Source organism: Chiloscyllium punctatum, chromosome 1 (genome assembly GCF_047496795.1).
Source record: "Chiloscyllium punctatum isolate Juve2018m chromosome 1, sChiPun1.3, whole genome shotgun sequence".
NCBI classification, from domain to species: Eukaryota; Metazoa; Chordata; class Chondrichthyes; order Orectolobiformes; family Hemiscylliidae; genus Chiloscyllium; species Chiloscyllium punctatum.
The window spans coordinates 42425250-42443289 of NC_092739.1; the positions used below are offsets into that span (position 1 = coordinate 42425250).

The 18040-nt window shown below is 44.5% G+C and overlaps 1 protein-coding gene across 1 annotated transcript in view; it reads left to right on the forward strand.

Moving 5' to 3' along the window:
• The first annotated feature begins 321 nt into the window (after positions 1 to 321).
• Positions 322 to 18040, forward strand: part of sdad1 (SDA1 domain containing 1) — a 62588-nt gene continuing 44869 nt past the window's right edge. Inside the window, exons 1-3 of the mRNA XM_072549229.1 lie at positions 322 to 495; positions 13505 to 13609; positions 14870 to 14968. Coding sequence (XP_072405330.1) covers positions 406 to 495; positions 13505 to 13609; positions 14870 to 14968 — 294 coding nt within the window. The 5' untranslated portion in view covers positions 322 to 405. The remainder of the gene's footprint in view (positions 496 to 13504; positions 13610 to 14869; positions 14969 to 18040) is intronic.

Consider the following 18040-nt stretch of genomic DNA (forward strand, 5'->3'; position numbering starts at 1 on the left):
TATGATCTGACTGTATTGCTCAAAAAACCAAACTTTTCATTGTACTGAGCTACACGTGACGACAATAAATCAAATCAAATTGCAACATTTGCAATTGTGCGTCAGCCGGGGAATTTTGGAATGGAAACAAAATACCACGGATGTGCCCGGCGTCTGAAATGGCAGGAGGAAATAATTCGAGAAACTCAGCGGGTCGGGTCGGCTCGGACAGGGGAACGGGCTGGACGTTTCGCGTCCTTCGGAACTGATTTCGAAATGTTCGCTTTCGGCCCGGTAGTTTCTGATCTTCGGCGGTGGCCGTAGCTGGGGTTCGGAACGCTGGGAGTGCTGGGGTTTCCGGGGAGAGGGCCACGTGGTGTGTGTGTGTGAGAGAGAATCGAACGTTCCCGGGTTGTCGGTGGAACCATGTCCGCGAGAAATAACAATCGGTTGCCTAGTAACTTACCGCAGCTGCAGAACCTGATTAAGAGGGACCCGAGTTCTTACACAGAGGAGGTGAGTGAGTGAGTGAGCTTCTCTCCATCACAGTACAAGTGCATTGCAAAACCTGCCCTTTCCACTCACCCCAGATGTCAGACCCCCCCCCCTCCCCATCTACAGCTGCACAAACTTACACATGCTTGGCCCTCCATCAAGCAGGTGTTCTTCAAAGTTACCAGTTATTTTTTTTTGAGGACATTTTAGGACTCAATGTTATAATTTCCCAAGAAGTTATATTCTCTCTCTTCCCCTCCCCCCACCCCACCGTTGCAAACCGACTTAAATCTGTGCCCCGTGCCTCTCGACCTCAGGATCTATCACAAGGTTTCGGAATTGAAGTCCCACTTTCAGGACTTGAGCAAATAAGCCGTAAGGCTGGTTGCTGCCAACGTGATTTGCTGGTAGGCGTGCAGCACCGTCCCGGTAGCTGAGATGTTAAACTGCATGCTCGTGTGTCTGTGTGTGAAAGATCCTGTGTTTTGAGTAAAGGTAGCGAAGATCTGCCCGGTGTCCTGGAATTATCGATCTCTCGGTGCACGTCGTAAAAAAAAAACAGACGATCTGGCATGCTGTTTGTGGGAGTTGGCTGCGTGCTGCTTTATTTTATCGTGGGACGTGGGCATCGCAGGCTGGCCAACACTTATTGCCCATCCCTAATTTGGTGGGGCTAAGTTGCTGTCTTGACTCGCTGCAGTCTACATGCTTGACCCACAATGCCATTAGAGAGAGAATTCCAGGAACTTTGAGCCAGCAACAGTGAAGGAATGGTGCCAGTCAGGTGGGCTTCTTTTGTCCTGAGTGGTGTCAAGCTTCTTGAAGAGTGTTGCTGGAGTTCCACCTATTCAGGCAAGTAGGGAGTATTTGATCACACTCCTGCCAGTCTGACAGCCAGACTACTGCGACCATTAGAACTCATAACAGCACACAAACCAACAGCCACTCTCAGACAACAACTCACCAGAACGAAGGACCCAATACCCAGCATAAGCAAAACCAAGATAGTGTACAAAATCCCATGCAAGGACTGCACAAAACACAACATAGGACAAACAGGAAGACAGCTAACAATCCGCATCCATGAACACCAACTAGCCACGAAACGACACGACCGGCTATCCTTAGTAGCCGTACACGCAGATGACAAACAACATGAATTCGACTGGGACAACACACTACTATTATAGGACAAGCCAAACAGAACAGCCAGGGAATTCCTAGAGGCATGGCACTCATCCATACATTCAATCAATAAGCACATCGACCTGGACCCAATATACCGACCACTGCAGCGGACATCTGGAACTGACAACCGGAAGCGGCAGATTCAAACCACTACAAATGCCGGAGGAAAGATCACAGAAGCGCTTCACAGGAGGCTCCCAAGCACTGAGGATGTCACCTAGACAGGGGCCGAAACGTCTGCAACACAAATTCCCAGCTCGGCGAACAGAACCACAACAACGAGCACCCGAGCTACAAACCTTCTCACAAACTTTGAATACCTTACATAGGCTTCCTTCTTTTTCTTAACCAAACCCTCAATTTCTTTAGTCATCCAGCATTCCCTATACCTATCAGCCTTTCTTTTCACCCTAACAGGAATATACTTTCTCTTGGATTCTCGTTATCTCACTTCTGAAGGCTTCCCATTTTCCAGCCATCCCTTTACCTGCAAACACCTGCCCCCAGTCAGCTTTCGAAAGTTCTTGCCTAATACTGTCAAAATTGGCCTTTCTCCAATTTAGAACTTCAACTTTTAGGTCTGGTCTATCCTTTTCCATTATTATTTTAAATCTAATAGAATTATGGTCGCTGGCCCCAAAGTGCTCCCCCACTGACACCTCAGTCACCTGCCCTGCCTTATTTCCCAAGAGTAGATCAAATTTTGCACCTTCTCTAGTCGGTACATCCACACATTGAGTCAGAAAATTGTCTTGTACACACTTAACAAATTCCTCTCCATCTAAACCCTTAACACAATGGCACTATGTTTGGAAATTTAAAATCCCCTACCACAACCACCCTATTATTCTTACAGATAGCTGAGATCTCCTTACAAGTTTGTTTCTCAATTTCCCTCTGTCTGTTAGGGGGTCTATAATACAATCCCAATAAGGTGATCATCCCTTTTTTATTTCTCAGTTCCACCCAAATAACTTCCCTGGATGAATTTCCAGGAATATCCTCCCTCAGCACAACTGTAATGCTATCCCTTACCAAAAATACCACTTGCCCTCCTCTCTTGCCTCCCTTTCTATCCTTCCTGTAGCATTTGTATCCTAGAACATTAAGCTGCCAGTCCTGCCCATCCCTGAGCCATGTTTCTGTAATTGTTATGATATCCCAGTCCCATGTTCCTAACCATGTCCTGATTCATCTGCCTTCCCTGTTAGGCCCCTTGCATTGAAATAAATGCAGTTTAATTTATTAGTCCTACCTTGTCCCTGCCTGCCCTGACTGTTTGACTCGCTTCTGTTCCCAACTGTGCCAGTATCAGATTGATCTCTTTCCTCACTATCTCCCTGGGTCCCACCACCCCACCTTACTAGTTTAAATTCTCCCGAGCAGCTCCAGCAAATCTCCCTGCCAGTATATTAGTCCCCTTCCAGTTTAGGTGCATTCCATCCTTCTTGTACAGGTCACTTCTACCCCAAAAGAGATTCCAATGATCCAAAAATGTGAACCCTTCTCCCATACAACAGCCCCTCAGCCATGCATTCATCTGCTCTATCCTCCTATTCCTGCCCTCACTAGCTTGTAGCACTGGGAGTAATTACTACTCTCGAGGACCTCCTTTTTAAATTTCTGCCTAACTCTCTGTAATCTCCCTTCAGAATCTCAAACTTTTCCCTTCCTGTGTCATTGGTTCCAATGTAGACAATAACCTGCTGCTGGCCCCTCACCCCCTTGAGAACATTCTGCACCCTCTCTGTGACATCTTTGATCCTGGCACCAGGGAAGCAACGCACCATTCTGCTTTTTCGCTGCTGGCCACAGAAATGCCTGTCTGTACTTAAGACTAGAGAATCCCCTAACACAATTGATCTCTTGGAACCCGATGTACCCTTCGTTGCATTAGAGCCAGTCTCAATGCCAGAAACATGGCTGTTTGTGCTACGTTCCCCTGAGAATCCATCACCCCCTACATTTTCCAAAACAGCATACCTGTTTGAAATGGGTATATCCACAAAAGAATCTTCCAACTTTCTTGCAAACTCAGTTTCAGCCTTTGTGTTTTCCTAGCTTGTAAGGGTAATGAGACATTCACATTCCAGAAAGTCAATATTAGGGAGTTGAACTTCATAAATTCAAATCTGCTCAGTGTGGTATACATGAAAATGTATCCGATTGTTCTATTACATGCATATTCCACTCAGCTTATTAAATTACAAGTTATTTTCCTATTGAGTATAATTTTGTTAAGAGTCTTCAATATAAACCAAAAATTCAGTTATCCAACATCCAACTGTAAAATATGTGCAGCTTCCAGCCTTCCGAGTCGAAAGGAAGTACTGCCACCCATTCCACAAGTGAACAAGTGTTATCATCTTATTTACACCGATCTATTGACACTAAGAATAGAGGTCCTTAATTCTTCTGAACAAATGGGCCTAACCCCCTACTCCGTGGTCAAGCGGTATCCTGTAGCACATGTGTCACATGTACGGCTACAAACTTTCTCAGCATGACACAATGACTCAAAGGAGACCTTGGATGCAGGTTCGTAGTTCATAGAACATAGAACATAGAACATTACAGTGCAGTACAGGCCCTTCGGCCCTCGATGTTGCGCCGATCAAAGCACACCTAACCTACACTAACCCACTATCCTCCATATACCTATCCAATGCCCGCTTAAATACCCATAAAGAGGGAGAGTCCACTACTGCTACTGGCAGGGCATTCCATGAACTTACGACTCGCTGAGTGAAGAACCTACCCCTAACATCAGTCCTATATCTACCCCCCCCTTAATTTAAAGCTATGCCCCCTTGTAATAGCTGACTCCATACGTGGAAAAAGGTTCTCACTGTCAACCCTATCTAACCCCCTAATCATCTTGTACACCTCTATCAAGTCACCCCAAACCTTCTTTTCTCCAATGAAAACAACCCCAAGTGCCTCAGCCTTTCCTCATACGATCTTCCTACCATACCAGGCAACATCCTGGTAAACTTCCTCTGCACCCGTTCCAGTGCCTCCACATCCTTCCTATAGTATGGCGACCAAAACTGCACACAATATTCCAGATGCGGCCGCACCAGAGTCTTATACAACTGCAGCATGACCTCAGGACTCCGGAACTCAATTCCTCTACCAATAAAAGCCAGTACGCCATATGCCTTCTTCACTGCACTATTTACCTGGGTGGCAACTTTCAGAGATCTGTGTACATGGACACCAAGATCCCTCTGCTCTTCCACACTACCAAGTATCCGACCATTAGCCCAGTACCCCATCTTTTTATTACTCTTACCAAAGTGAATCACCTCACACTTAGCTACATTGAACTCCATTTGCCACCTTTCTGCCCAGCTCTGCAGCTTCTCTATATCCCGCTGTAACCTGCCACATCCTTCCTCACTGTCTACAACTCCTCCGACTTTCGTATCATCTGCAAACTTGCTCACCCAACCTTCTAACCCTTCCTCCAGGTCATTTATAAAAATGACAAACAGCAATGGTCCCAAAACAGATCCTTGCGGAACACCGCGAGTGACGGCACTCCAAGATGAACCTTTGCCATCAACTACTACCCTCTGTCTTCTTCCAGCCAGCCAATTCCTAATCCAAACCTCCAACTCACCCTCAATGCCATATCTCTGTATTTTCTGCAGTAGCCTACCATGGGGGACCTTATCAAACGCCTTACTAAAATCCATATATACCACATCTACCGCTTTCCCCTCATCTACCTCCTTAGTCACCTTCTCAAAGAATTCAATAAGGTTTGTGAGGCACGACCTGCCCTTCACAAAACCATGCTGACTATCCTTGATCACATTATTCTTATCCAGATGTGCATAAATCCTATCCCTTACAATTCTCTCTAAGACTTTGCCCACAACAGAAGTGAGACTGACTGGCCTATAGTTACTAGGATTATCCCTACTCCCCTTCTTGAACAAGGGAACCACGTTTGCTAGCCTCCAGTCCTCTGGCACTACTCCTGTAGACAAAGAGGACACAAAAATCAAGGCCAATGGCTCTGCAATCTCCTCCCTTGCTTCCCAGAGAATCCTAGGATAAATGCCATCAGGCCCAGGGGACTTATCTATTTTCACCCTTGCCAGAATTTCCAACACCTCTTCTCTACATATCTCAAAGCCATCCATTCTACTTATTCGTGCCTCAGTATTCATATCGACAACAATGTCCTGTTCCTGAGTGAATACTGACGAAAAGTATTCATTCAGCGCCTCCCCAATCTCTTCAGCCTCCACACGCAACTTCCCATTACTATCCTTGATTGAACCTATTCCTACCCTAGACATTCTTTTATTCCTAACATACCTATAGAAAGCCTTAGGGTTTTCCCTAATCCTACCAACTAAGGACCTTTCATGCCCCCTCCTTGCTGCTCTTAGCTCTCTCTTCAGGTCTTTCCGGGCTACCTTATAACTCTCAATCGCCCCTATTGAACCTTCACGCCTCATCTTTACATAGGCCGCCCTCTTCCATTTAACAAGGGATTCCAATTCCTTATTAAACCACGGCTCCCTCACACGACCCTTTCCTCCCTGCCTGATAGGTACGCACTTATCAAGGACACTCAATAGTTGCTCCTTGAACAAGTTCCACATATCAATTATGCTCTTGCCTTGGAATCTACTTTTCCAATCCACACATCCTAAGTCATGCCTCAACGCATCATAATTTCCCTGCCCCCAGCTATAACTCTTGCCCTGTAGTACACACTTATCCCTCTCCATCACGAGAGTAAAAATCACCGAATTGTGGTCACTGTCCCCAAAGTGCTCACCTACCTCTAGTTCTAATACCTGGCCTGGTTCGTTACCCAGAACCAAATCCAGTATGGCCTCACCTCTTGTTGCCTTATCTACATATTGTGTCAGGAAACTCTCCTGCACACATTGCACAAACACTGACCCATCTAACGAACTTGAGCTATAGCTTTCCCAATCAATATCAGGAAAGTTAAAGTCTCTCATAACAATCACCCTATTACTGTCACTCTTCTCCTGAATCATCTTCACAATCCTTTCTTCAACGATTCTAGGACTATTAGGAGGCCTGTAAAAGACTCCTAACAGGGTGACCTCACCTCTCCTATTCCTAACCTCAACCCAAACTACCTCAGATGGCAAATCTTCGTCCATCTTCCTTTCCACCGCTGTAATACTATCTTTGACAAGCAAAGCCACACCCCCCCCCTCTTTTACCCCCACCTCTGACCCTACTAAAACATTTAAACCCTGGAACCTGCAACAGCCAATCCTGTCCCTGATCTAGCCATGTCTCCGTAATAGCTACAACATCGAAGTCCCAGGTACCAACCCACGCTGCAAGTTCACCTACCTTATTTCGTATACTTCTGGCATTAAAGTATACACACTTCAAGCCACTCTTCTGTTTACAGGCACCCTCCTTTAAGATTGATGCCATATTCCTAACCTCCCTACACTCCAGGTCCTGCACCCTAAAGCTACAGTCTGGGTTCCCATGCCCCTGCAGAGTTAGTTTAAACCCCCCCCAAGAGCACTAGCAAACCTCCCCCCAAGGATACTGGTGCCCCTCAGGTTCAGGTGCAGACCATCCTGTTTATAGAGGTCCCACCTTCCCCAGAAAGAACCCCAGTTATCCAAGTACCGAAATCCCTCCCTCCTGCACCATCCCTGTAGCCACGTATTTAACTGTTCTCTCTCCCTATTCCTCGACTCTCTATCACGTGGCACGGGTAACAAACCAGAGACAACAACTCTGTTCGTTCTAACTCTGAGCTTCCAACCTAGCTCCCTAAAAGCCTGTCTAACATCCTCAGCACTCCTCCTACCTATGTCATTGGTGCCAATATGGACCACGACTTCAGGCTGCTCCCCCTCCCCCTTAAGGACCCGGAAAACACGATCAGAGACATCACGTACCCTTGCACCTGGGAGGCAACATACCAAACGTGAGTCTCTCTCGTTCCCACAAAACCGCCTATCTGTGCCCCGAACTATCGAGTCCCCAATTATTATTGCTCTGCTCTTGAAAATGGAATCGCAGTGAAGTAGGCTTTTAGTACACCTGCCTTTTTTGGTCAGTGCATTGAGTATATGGGTTGGGGGGTCATGTTGCGGCTGTACGTTACATTGGTTAGGACACTTTTGGAGTACTGCATTCAGTTCTGACCTCCCTGCCATAGGAGGAATGTTGTGAAACTTTAAAGGGTGCAGCAAAGATTTACAAATATGTTGTTGTTCTGTTTGCCGAGCTGGGAATTTGTCTTGCAAACGTTTCGTCCCCTGTCTAGGTGACATCCTCAGTGCTTGGGAGCCTCCTGTGAAGCGCTTCTGTGCTGTTTCCTCCGGCATTTATAGTGGCCTGTCTCTGCCACTTCCGGTTGTCAGTTCGAGCTGTCCGCTGTAGTGGCCGTTATATTGGGTCCAGGTCGATGTGTTTGTTGATAGAGGCTGTGGATGAGTGCCATGCCTCTAGGAATTCCCTGGCTGTTCTCTGTTTGGCTTGCCCTATAATGGTAGTGTTGTCCCAGTCGAATTCATGTTGCTTGTCGTCTGTGTGTGTGGCTACTAAGGATGGCTGGTCGTGTTGTTTCGTGGCTAGTTGGTGTTCGTGCATACGGATCGTTAACTGTCTTCCTGTTTGTCCGATGTAGTGTTTTGTGCAGTCCTTGCATGGGATTTTGTACACTACATTAGTTTTGCTCATGTTGGGTATCGGGTCCTTTGTTCTGGTGAGTTGTTGTCTGAGCGTGGCTGTTGGTTTGTGTGCTGTTATGAGTCCTAGTGGTCGCAGTAGTCTGGCTGTCAGTTCAGAAATGCTCCTGATGTATGGTAGTGTGGCTAGTCCTTTGGGTTGCGGCATGTCCTCGTTCCGTTGTCTCTCCCTTAGGCATCTGTTGATGAAATTGTGAGGGTATCTGTTTTTGGTGAATACCTTGTATAGGTGTTCCTCTTCCTCTTTTTGTAGTTCTGGTGTGCTGCAGTGTGTTGTGGCCCTTTTGAATAGTGACCTGATGCAACTTCGTTTGTGTGTGTTGGGGTGGTTGCTTTCATAGTTTAGGACTTGGTCTGTGTGTGTGGCTTTCCTGTAAACTTTTGTGGTGAATTCTCCGTTTGGTGTTCTCTGTACCATCACGTCTAGGAATGGGAGTTGGTTGTCCTTTTCTTCCTCTCTAGTGAATCGGATTCCTGTGAGTGTGGCGTTGATGATCCGGTGTGTGTTCTCTATTTCTGTGTTTTTAATGATTACAAAGGTGTCATCCACGTATCTGACCCAGAGTTTAGGTTGAAGTTGTGGTAAGATTGTTTGTTCTAACCTTTGCATTACTGCTTCTGCTATGAGTCCAGAGATCGGTGAGCCCATGGGTGTTCCGTTGATTTGTTCGTATATTTGGTTATTGAATGTGAAGTGTGTTGTGAGGCACAAGTCCAGTAGTTTAAGTATGCCGTCTTTGTTGACCACAAGCAACATGAATTTGACTGGGACAACACTACCATTATAGGGCAAGCCAAACAGAGAACAGCCAGGGAATTCCTAGAGGCATGGCACTCATCCACAGACTCTATCAACAAACACATCGACCTGGACCCAATATACCGGCCACTACAGCGGACAGCTGGAACTGACAACCGGAAGCGGCAGAGACAGGCCACTATAAATGCCGGAGGAAACAGCACAGAAGCGCTTCACAGGAGGCTCCCAAGCACTGAGGATGTCACCTAGACAGGGGACGAAACGTTTGCAACACAAATTCCCAGCTCGGCGAACAGAACCACAACAACGAGCACCCGAGCTACAAATCTTCTCCCAAACTTTGAATTTACAAATATGTTACCAGGATTGGAGGGATGGAGGGATGACCTTGTAGAAAGTTTATAAAATCATGAGGGGCATGGGATAGGATGATTTGCCAAGGTCTTTTTTCCCAAAGTAGGGGAGTCCAAAACTAGAGGGCATAGGTTTAAGGTGAGAAGGGCAAGATTTAAAAGGGACTTAAGAGGCAACTTTTTCACATAGAGGATGGTGTGTGTATGGAATGAGTTACCAGAGGAAGTGGTGGAGGCCAGTACAACTGCAACATTTAAAAGGCATCTGGATGGGTACATTAAAAGGAAGGGTTTAACATAGAACATAGAAAAATACAGCGCAGTACAGGCCCTTTGGCCCTCAATGTTGCGCCGATCCAAGCCCACCTAACCTACACTAGCCCACTATCCTCCATATGCCTATCCAATGCCCGTTTAAATGCCCATAAAGAGGGAGAGTCCACCACTGCTATTGGCAGGGCATTCCATGAACTCACGACTCACTGAGTAAAGAATCTACCCGTAACATCTGTCCTATACCTACCACCCCTTAATTTAAAGCTATGCCCCCTTGTAATAGCTGACTCCAAATGTGGAAAAAGGTTCTCATGGTCAACCCTATCTAAACCCCTAATCATCTTGTACACCTCTATCAAGTCACCCCTAAACCTTCTTTTCTCTAATGAAAACAGCCCCAAGTGCCTCAGCCTTTCCTCATACGATCTTCCTACCATGCCAGGCAACATCCTGGTAAACCTCCTCTGCACTCGTTCCAATGCCTCCACATCCTTCCTATAGTATGGTGACCAAAACTGCACACAATACTCCAGATGTGGCCGCACCAGAGTCTAATACAACTGCAACATGACCTCAGGACTCCGGAACTCAATTCCTCTAACAATAAAAGCCAGTACGCCATATGCCTTCTTCACTGCACTATTTACCTGGGTGGTAACTTTCAGAGATCTGTGTACATGGACACCAAGGTCCCTCTGCTCATCCACACTACCAAGTATCCGACCATTAGCCCAGTACCCCATCTTTTTGTTACTCATACCAAAGTAAATCACCTCACACTTACCCACATTGAACTCCATTTGCCACCTTTCTGCCCACAGAGGGATACAGGTCAAATACTAGCGAATGGGACTAGATTAATTTAGGATATCTAGCCAGCATGGATGAGTTGGACTGAAGGGTCTGTTTCTATGCTGCACAACTCTATGACTCTGTGCTGGGAGATGGGGATGGGATAGGGGTGAATGAGCTGGATTCCCTGATGTTTTGGATATTGTGAACTCTTTTTTTCAACATTGCTCAATCCCTGTTTTGTCCAGGTAACTACAAGAACAGACATTTGAATGTCTGGCTGGGAAGGTGATAGGGTGATAGGGATATAGCGATAGGGAGTCAGGCACTCTGTCCCTTGTCTCATACGCCATAGCATTTGAGCATAGCATTGGTGAAGAGAGGCTTTAGTCATGTATGTATATGAATGTGCAGATATTTAAAAAGCTGTTTGTTGATATTCTGTCTGAATTATTTCCCCATTACTGAGTGAATCTGAGTTGGATACAGTAACAAGTCTTGAATTTTCTTTACCAGAGAGAGCCTACTGTCGGTGTTTATGATGCCTTTGTAAGTCTAGGTGGTGTCCCTCTGTTTCATGCTTTCCATGAGTGTCCTTTCCATATGTGTAGTCCTTATTCAGTGGTTTCTTTTTTAGATCTTAAGATCTGAGTGTACAGTTCAAGAGCCAGGAGGTGGCCCCTGCAAGAGCCTTTTCTACTTATAGTTATATTCCACTTCCATCTCTTGATTACTCCAGCACCCTCGTGTCTTATGCATCACCCATTGTAAATCCTCATTGGGCGTGTCTGCAGTATTTGCTTGTGGATTTGATAGGGCAGTTGATCAGAAAAGGATGTATGATGTGGTTGCTCGAACACTGAGTGTCCATTTCTCTCTTCCTTGTCCTCAATGGCATTGCTTTTTTTATGTGATATGGAGGGGAGAAAATGAAGAAACATTGTAATATTAAGTGGCCATGACAACCATTTTTCTTTTTCTAAAAGATGAGCGACATGGCGGCTCAGTGGTTAGCACTGCTGCCTCACAGCTCCAGCGTGCTGGATTTGATTCCAGCCTCTGGTGACTATCCATGTGGAGGTTTGCACCTTCTCTCTGTGTCTGCGTGGGTTTCCTCCCAGAGTCCAAAGATGTGCAGGTCAGGTGAATTGGCCAGGGGTAGGCAGTGGGTCTGGGTGGGATTTTCTTTGGTGTGGATTTGTTGGGCTGAATGGCCTACTCCCACACTGTAGGGATTCTATGATTACATTGTTTTCTGGTATGTTTTAAGCTATTGTACATTAAAACTGCGGTTAGTCCAGACAAATTTATTGCTGCCACTGGCCTACCAGCAGTTGTTTCCAACAAATTCCTCTGAATTTTCAAACCTTCTACTCTTGTGAGATGTAAGGAGATAATTGGGGTGTTTAGGGTGAGTGGGGAGGGTAAGCGTGGTAAGTGACCACAACCTCTAACCAAAGCTTTCTGAATGTTATGGGTTATTTGCTCCTATCTCCTGTCTCTGATTTACAATGACGCAGTTGTGACCTACACTATAGATTGAGCTGGAAAACATGTTGCTGGAAAAGCGCAGCAGGTCAGGCAGCATCCAAGGAGCAGGCATCTCCACACACATCACTTACTGCATCCGCTGCACCCGATGTGGCCTCCTCTACATTGGGGAGACAGGCTGCCGACTTGCGGAACGTTTCAGAGAACACCTCTGGGACACCCGGACCAACCAACCCAACCAGCCCATGGCTGAACACTTTAACTCCCCCTCCCACTCCACCAAGGACATGCAGGTCCTTGGCCGCCTCCATTGCCAGACCATGGCAACACGACGCCTGGAGGAAGAGCGCCTCATCTTCCGCCTAGGAACCCTCCAACCACAAGGGATGAATGCAGATTTCTCCAGCTTCCTCACTTCCCCCCCCCACCTTTTCTCAGTCCCAACCCTTGGACTCAGCACCACCTTCTTGACCTGCAATCTTCTTCCCGACTTCTCTGCCCCCACCCCCTCTCCAGCCTGTCACCCTCACCTTAATCTCCTTCCACCTATCGCATTCCCAACACCCCTCCCCCAAGTCCCTCCTCCCTACCATTTATCTTAGCCTGCTCGGCACACTCTCCTCATCCCTGAAGAAGGGCTTATGCCCGAAATGTCGATTCTCCTGCTCCTTTGATGCTGCCTGACATACTGCACTTTTCCAGCAACACATTTTCAGCTCTGATCTCCAGCATCTGCAGTCCTCACTTTCTCCAACAATATAGATTGCCAATTCAGAAAATAGCTGTGGACAATTCAGTGTGTAAATCATGTAGTTGTGTAACTGAGTGAATTGTTTTATTTTGTATAAACCTTATTTTAGACTTCACAATTTCAGTTACTGAATCGAATAGATGTTAAAAAAAGCATTTGAGTCACTTATGGAAACCTGATGACTAGAATCTGTTATCTCACTTTTTAGATTAGAATCAATCTAAACATCAGGTCATAGACAGAGAACACAGGGGGCCAACACCTTCAACATATTGTCTAGCTATCACCATTGTTAACAGCTAACCTGAGAATGCAACTTTAAAGAAAAGGGTTTTGTGATTTACACATGAAAGAAGTGAAACTATCACTGTATTCTAACAGATGAAAGGCTTAACAATCAATTTTTCAATGTATAATTTCAGTTACATCACACTGCAAATTTTTGCTATAAATTCTGTGTTACGATCGAGCCCTCCACAATCACCTGATGACGGAGCGTCGCTCCGAAAACTAGTGTGCTTCCAATTAAACCTGTTGGACTATAACCTGGTGTTGTGTGATTTTTAACTTTGTACAGGAGGAAGGAGTATTGCAGTTATTGAGAAAACTATACAATGTTTTTCGTAATGAATATAAAACAAAATTTGTTTGTTAATGATTTCAGTTGTCGTTGCTGACTTTATTTTCTTTCTCCCTACAGTTCACACAGCAGTATCATCACTACCAGTCTAATGTGCGGATTTTCAGACTGCAGCCAGACAAACCAAGTAAAGAGCTCTCTGACTTGGTGATGTTTCTGGCACAAGTAAGTTTATCTGTGTTGTTGGTAGTAGAATTTATGTGGGATTAAGAACAGTATCAGTATGTTCTTCTGAAGATTGAACAGAAGCCTTGTGCAATATCATACAGGGATAATATTGCAAACTTTGCCAACGTTCCTGACATTTGTAAATGACTTTTTTTAGGCCTGGAAAAGTCTAGGAATTTCCCAAAAGAAAAGCCATTAACTATTGTAAAATCTTGGAATTTGAACTTTTGCAGAATATTGGGGAGCAGATTGCTCAGAAGATGGAAAAGCCTGAGCAGCAGTGAGCATGCAAAACACAAGAAAACATAGCGAGGTTTGAGAAGATTTGCAGCTCAGTTTGAGGTTTTGGTATAAGTTTGCTGGCTGAGCTGGGAGGTTCATTTCCAGACGTTTCGTTACCTAACTAGGTAACATCTTCAGTGGGCCTCGAGCTTCGCGTGCTCAGCCAGCAAACTTATATCCACAAGAAAACATATATATAAGTGTGAACTGGATGTGTTACCATGGCAGAACTGTTTATTTTTGTTTTTGCTTTCCATTTTTCTTCCTTAAAAAAGTAAATAATTTGGTGACCACATAAGCACTTTTCATGCAGTGTATAATTTCCACAAAGCAATCTTTTGTGAATGTGTGATAATTGGATAACTGAGATGCAATATAAGGCTGTAATGTATATCTGAAAAATTGGAAAAAAAGGTAGTGAACTATTTGAATTTTGTCATGGAATGAACAGACATACAATTTTGTTTTTATCAAATGTGCGGGATCCCTATTTTATTGTGACATCACAATGCTTGTAACTTTAAAGATTTGGAACAAATTTGATATGCATCCTGAATGTGAATGTTTATTTTTGTCATGAATTTGTATTTAATTTCCATTTCTGGTTCATTGAAAATAGTGAGCTTGATTTTCTCAGAGCTTTTGTTTTTTGACAATTTTCTCAGCCTCCTGCAGGCATTGACTTCTTGCAAGGCACAGTTTGATAGGTGTCAATGCCCTGTGCAACTAATCTGTAGTCCTATTGGACTTTAATCTTGAGTATTGATAAACTATTTGCTGGGAGAAGCAATGTTTAAACCTGTTCTTATTCCAAAACCTTCATGCCCATTTCTCCAGCCAGGATCCTTGGATAGCAAATTGAAGTAGGAATTTATACTTAACCATTTTGCCACCTTTCAAAATTGTAAAATACTTAATTTTACTCACTTTTCCTTTAAAAGTGATTGAATGTCTTCCTTTGATTTGTTTCTACAGGTTGCTCACTGTTACCCAACGGAACTTGCTGACTTTGCCCAGGAATTGAAAGACCTCCTTTTCTCCCACCACACAATTCTGGATCCAGACTTGCGAATGGTAAACTGGTTTTGATGTCAATTGTCAATTACAAATTAACTAAAAAACACTTTTGGTTTCTCTTTGATGGATAGTTGGCCCCGTCTTGGTCCACGACATCAAATTTCACCTTGTAAGATGTTTTGTAACAATTCAGGTGGTTAAAAGAATTGCAGCATTTGTTTCATAATGCAGGGAATGTGAAATAAGGATAAGCAAATGAGGCATATTTTGGTAAATTGGGGTGTTCCTGATTTTAGTTATTGTACTATGGGTGTAATTTTCCCATTTTTAGTTAGTGTTTTATAAGTGAGATACATATTGTCCAGTCCATCGTGGCTCTAGGCAACTTTTCTCACATAACCCTCTGCTCTGTGCTTCAGTAATTATGCAACTGGGCTTTTGAGTGCCTTTCCTAGAAACCAGTGGATGGAGAGGCGGATGTACTCACCATTGTTGGGATGTCATGGTGGTCCATATTCAGATGCTGCATGCCAGAAGTTGCCCTTTACACTACGGTACTTGACTGTTGTCCACAGATTGTGACCCAAAGAGATAAAAAAAAGCCTTACTCCCTCTGTTGTGGACAGGAACTTGGACCTGAATGAGGACACCATAGTGGAATGGGTGGTGAAGAGAAGAACAGTCTTTATCCCTCCAGGCTGACACGGGAGTCTTGCCGCTGCTGGGACCTCCTGGTTACGCCACTGACACCACATTTGAATCCAAACTGCAAACGTCCTCAGAGGTTGCAAGCCAGGCACAACCCTTCACATTGTGCTACTTGAGCCTCTACATTCCAAATGTGGCCCAGATATAAGAAAAGCTTGCTCCTAATCTTATGTATAGAGTGTTGGTGGATGGAAAGGAGAGTACTCTTTCATCCAGCTGACTACAATAAACCATATAACCAGCCTGGATGCACATTGCAACTGGGTCAGTGGTGTGTTCCAAATGGAGTAACACCCAGCAGCGCAGTAAGAAGGCCAATGATTTGTGCAGTGTTGTAGTAAATGCTGCTGTTTTTCTGTGACCTCACACTTACAGAGCCACCAATCACTCTGTCACTGCACATATGTCTCACAAACTTATGGAATTGACTAACTATTGCAGGCATTGTGCCCACACAATAACTGTCAATCACCTATGGAATGTTGTGGTTGTGAGTATGTTTGCCGAGCTGGGAAGTTGATTTGCAACGTTTCATCTTCTCTAGGTGACATATTCAGTGTTTTGGAGCCTCCTATGAAGCACTGCTGTACTGCGTTTTCTGGAATTTATTTGGGTGCATTCCTGCTGCTTCTGGTTGCCAGTTCCAGTTGTTCGTTGTAGTGGTGGGTGTATTGGGTCTCGGTCTATGTGCTTGTTGATGGAGTCCATGGATGAGTGCCATGCTTCTAAACATTCTCTGGCTGTCCTCTGTTTAGCTTGTTCTACTATCATTATGTTGTCCAGGTTGAGTTTGTGGTCATGTCATCTGTGTATGGCTACTAGGGACAGTTGGTCTTGGGGTTTAGTGGCTAGTTGGTGTTCATGGATGCGGATTGCTGGTTGTCTGCCTGTTTATCCTATACAGTGTTTCATGAAGTCTTTGCATGGAATCTTGTAAATTACGTTAGTCTTGCACTTGATGGGTATTGGGTCTTTTGAGTTGTTGTCCGAGTGTGGCTGTAAGATTATGAGCTGCCATGAATCCGATAGATCGAAGAAGACAAGAACATAATCATAGTACCAGTGGATAAAGGCAGAATGATGGTTAGCATGGACAAGACCAGTTAACATTCAGAAAGCTGAGAAACTACTTGCAGATACCGACACTTGTCTGCAGAGGGAGTATGACCCCATACCTGAGCTAATCAATTGAATAAACAACACGTTATGGAACCTACAAAAAATTAAACCAGAAGGTAACAACACCCCAAAGTTTTACAGGTTACCTGAAGTACACAAACCAGACATACCACTTAGGCCTATTGTGGTACTTCCAGGGACACCCCTTCACATAAAGTGACAAAGGAATTTCAACAAAAATTGAAACATCTTATCAGCGGATCCAAACACTCCATACAATCATCTGGATAAAAAGACAATGTATTTTCCCTGGGGTGGGGGAGTCCAGAACTAGAGGGCATAGGTTTAAGGGGAAAGAAAGGGGATAGAATTGATTAGCTCAGGTATGGGGTCATACTCCCTCTGCAGGCAGGTGTTGGCATCTGCAAGTAGTTTCTCAGCTTTCTGAATGTTAACTGGTCTTGTCCATGCTAACCATCATTCTGCCTTTATCCACTGGTACTATGATTATGTTCTTGTCTTCTTCGATCTATCGGATTCATGGCAGCCCATAAACTTTCAGCCTCACTCAGACAACAACTCACCAGAACAAAAGACCCGAAACCCATCAAGTGCAAGACTAACATAATTTACAAGATTCCAGAAGCAGCAGGAATGGAACCAGATAAATTCCGGAAGAAACAGTACAGCAGTGCTTCATGGGAGGTTCCAAAGCACTGAAGATGTCACCTAGATCGGCAAACATGCCCATAATCACGGCAACTGGCACCCAAGCTACAAAGTTTACGCAAACCTTGAACCGATGGAATATGTTAGTGAAATGGAAACCTCAGGTACCAAATGCTCTGTTCTGATTACGTTCACTTAATCTCATGTTGAGGTAATTTATACTCTCAAAGTAATTAATAGTCAAGATTAAATGAAACAATTTTTAACATGTGTTTTTGGACAATGAATGACTTGCAATTCAAGCCAAATGGATTACTGAATCAGTGGAAGGATGATTACTGCAATTACCTTTCAAATTCCAAAAGTTTTAATCTGCTGTGAAAGGAAAAAGCAATAATTTACTTTTGTCATCACTGTGCATTGTCAGCTACTTTGTGTAGTTATTGCATAGTTGACTTTGGATATGATATGGTGAAGTTCCAACTTGTTTCAGTGAAAGTTGCTTGTAGGCTCCACTTGTGACTTGTTAATTTCCATATATTCTTCATGTTATCTTTTGTGTTGATGTTTCTGTGGCCCTTACGATCTTTCAGTCATCGCACCCTTTTCCATTGTGCTACTTTATTTAACTAT